The 3,234-nt window shown below is 33.3% G+C and overlaps 1 protein-coding gene across 1 annotated transcript; it reads right to left on the reverse strand.

The window, feature by feature from the left end:
- Positions 1-312: 312 nt before the first annotated feature.
- On the reverse strand, positions 313-1,662 carry LOC133295957 (36.4 kDa proline-rich protein). Its single transcript, XM_061494896.1, has 2 exons — positions 1,050-1,662; positions 313-387 (listed from the first exon to the last, which is right to left on the reverse strand). The coding sequence occupies exon 1, from the start codon at positions 1,660-1,662 to the stop codon at positions 1,054-1,056; it is 609 nt and encodes a 202-aa protein (XP_061350880.1). The 3' UTR covers positions 313-387; positions 1,050-1,053.
- Positions 1,663-3,234: the final 1,572 nt, after the last annotated feature.

Below are 3,234 nucleotides of genomic sequence, written 5' to 3' on the forward strand. Positions count from 1 at the left end.
TAACCTAAAATTATAAATGATCTTTTTCCATGCTCACAAAATATGCTTGAGATATATTTCTAGCTAAAAATTGAAGTTGAGCAGCTGATCATGACTATTTGTAACAAATGTGATACAATATAATAGAAACACGAAGCCGAGATTCATCAAAACGCAAATCATATAAATATTTTAACATTTCACAAAGAAACATGTTCGGTGCTACTTTACTTGCCTAGAATTAAACATACATTAAACAATCTCAATTAAAACAAATGGTTTTAGAAATAATATATAACTAGCCAGACAAACAACATCAATTCGAATAAAAAGAGAAGAGAGAGAAAGATAGATTGGCTCGACATCCTCTCATGTCGATTTCGACCAGATATCCCTCAATCCATTCACCTGCAAAGCATAACCATGACATCCAATGAGACAAACGCTTCAAGTTCACGGGTACAAACTAGGACAATATATTGATAGGAAATAGATATTAAATCACGCATCCATTATTGCATGTGATCTATCTTCTTAGTGTGCCTGACAACATTATTCATAATCGTATAGGAAGAGTTTAAAGTCAGAGGAAGTGACAGAGTTGCAAAAATAGTAACTTTCCTATCGCAATAAACGAAACTTACATGTTGAAAACCTTATATCATTTTTATACTTTCTTTATTTGGGAAAAGAAAATTAGAGAAATAATGTTGAAATATATATTTTTTATTTTTATTTTAAAAATAAGAATAGTGTAAGATATGCATGGGATCACTATTTTTTTTTTAATTTAAAGAAAAAGAATTGACGATTAATTATATAAACATGCATGTATGTTTAAAAGAAATAGACTTGGCCAATGATTAAGAGAACTTAATAATACTTCAATTTCCAAATCTGGGGTAGGATTTAATTTATAGAAATTAAGGAAGAAATTAAATTGTGATTTAACAAATAAAAAAAAAGTAGAACATGGACAAAATAATTTTTTATTTTATTTTTTGAAGTAAGAGCAGCTCTTTGAAAATGCAAGCGAAAACATAAATTAGGGTTTTGTGGGGGCACTTAACTGGTTTAGAGGGAGCAGGTGTAACCAGGAGGAGGAGTCTTCCCACAAGTGACAAGAAGCTGAAGAGCAAGTGGGACAAAGATGTTGAGGTTAAGAAGCTTAACCTTAAGAGTGGTGCAAAGACAAACTGCAGCTTCAAGCTCAACAAGTCCTTGAAGCACAGGGCAACACTCATTAACAACTGGGTCTCCAACACCAATGTGAACCAACCCACCAAGGAGATCCACACAAGCACCTAATTTCAGTGTGTCAATAGGGCATGTAGCTTGTGCTGGAGATTTAGGTGGTGGGCATGGCTTCCCTCCAGTGCTTGGTGGGTTAAGAACCGGAGGAACTGTAACCGGAGGGATAGGGAGAGTCACTGGGGGTTTCACTATTGGTGGAAGTGTAATTGGTGGCTTCACAATTGGAGGGATAGGCAAAGTCACTGGTGGCTTCAAAATGGGAGGGACAGTAACTGGAGGCACAGTCCCTGGTGGCTTCTTCACAATGGGGGTTTTAGGTTTATGCTTCTTTGAGGGTTTACCACAATAGCCACAACCAAGAATGGGAGTAGCAGAGGAGATAAAGAGCATGCAAATGAAGAGGTAAGCATAGATCTTTGAGGACTCCATAGTTGAGAGGTTCTAAGGGTTTCTCGAGAGAAAGAAAGAGAAAGAGAGAGTTGTAGTGTATAGTAGAGATTGTAAAAGAAGGAAGAGGTGATATATAGGATTGAATAGGTAAGGATCGAGAAGAAGAAAACAAAAGGGCATATAGCTGATCACGTGAAGATGGGGCTAGGCTACAGCTGGCAAATTAACCTAACAAGTGTACATGAATTCCTATATACACGAAAAATTTAAGATCATATCCCAGAAGTTGGGCCTGGGGTATTGCCATCTTAATTATCATCACTAGCTAGCTATTAATTGTTGCTGCTGCTTGAAGATAGTGAGTGTTTAAGGGAAAAGGAAACCCCGTGAAAACTACACAAGCTTAACCAAAACATACAGTACATTCATCTTGGTGGGGTGGGGATATTCCTGAATTCTGTCTAATAATTACTTTGATTAATTAATTTAACTCTGATGTGTATAGAAAAAAAAAAATTTGCAATTATTGACGTGTCGTCACTTGTCACTGCTTTTTTTTTTAATTGAACTGATATACACTATATACACTTAACTCTATAAAAAAAAAAAAATCTTCTACTTAAGCTAATGAACAATGATTTCAGAGAATCTACTTCTGCCATGGTATAATATATGGTCCACATTCGCTTTTAACATGTGACGTTCGCATAATTCTTTTTTTTTTTTTTTAATTTAAGGAGAGGCCCCCCCAGGTATATATACTATCCTAAGAAAAGGGTATATGGCATAAAACTTTCAATCATCCATATATAGCTTTTTAATTTCGTCAACATTTTTGTGTTTGACTTACTACCTATTTCATTTTTACGAAGGATACTTTTTATAGAAAAATTAAAATTTTCTTTTAGTTACATTAATGGTTGGAATGTTAAATTCAAAATCAAGATAACAATCTTAAAGTACATTTTATGACCAAAAACCTTATCTTTATAAGATTCGCATCTTCATGAATTGTCCTTTCGACAAATACATGACTAAAATTCTCAAGTAACTAGCTACTTTATGGAAAATGATAATTTTTTTTTATCAAAATACACAGACCATTTTTACATTTATGATGAAAATAACATTTTATACATAGGCTGAATTTGAATGTGTAAATAATCATTTCAACCCAAGAGTTTAAGCGTAAACTCTAAACTCTTATATAAGACTACGTACATTAATAATTTTTATATTTTTCTAATACATCCCTCGTAGGAAAATCCATTTGACTCGAAGGAAAAGGATGCATCAGATCTAGTCTACTTGTGCTAATCTTTTTTATAATATTTAATTATTTTTTATTAATAAAATGGGGGCCGTGAAGTTTTAACACAAGACCGCTTAGTTACGTCAGCTTTGATACCATGTAAAGAATCATTTTAATCCAAAAACTTAACTTTAAATTATTGGGGGAAACTACAATAACAATTTTTATATGTAACAGAATGGTTGAATTTGTGAAACAACGATAAATTCTACAAATTATTGATGGTACAAGAAGTACGAAGTGTTCCATCTAGCGTCAAAACTATTAGACAAGAGGCTATTAGAAAGCCTGATAAAATA

This window comes from Gastrolobium bilobum, unplaced genomic scaffold (genome assembly GCF_033153095.1).
Source record: "Gastrolobium bilobum isolate Gb01-03AN ecotype WA unplaced genomic scaffold, APGP_CSIRO_Gbil_v1 utg2195, whole genome shotgun sequence".
In the NCBI taxonomy this organism is placed as follows: domain Eukaryota; kingdom Viridiplantae; phylum Streptophyta; class Magnoliopsida; order Fabales; family Fabaceae; genus Gastrolobium; species Gastrolobium bilobum.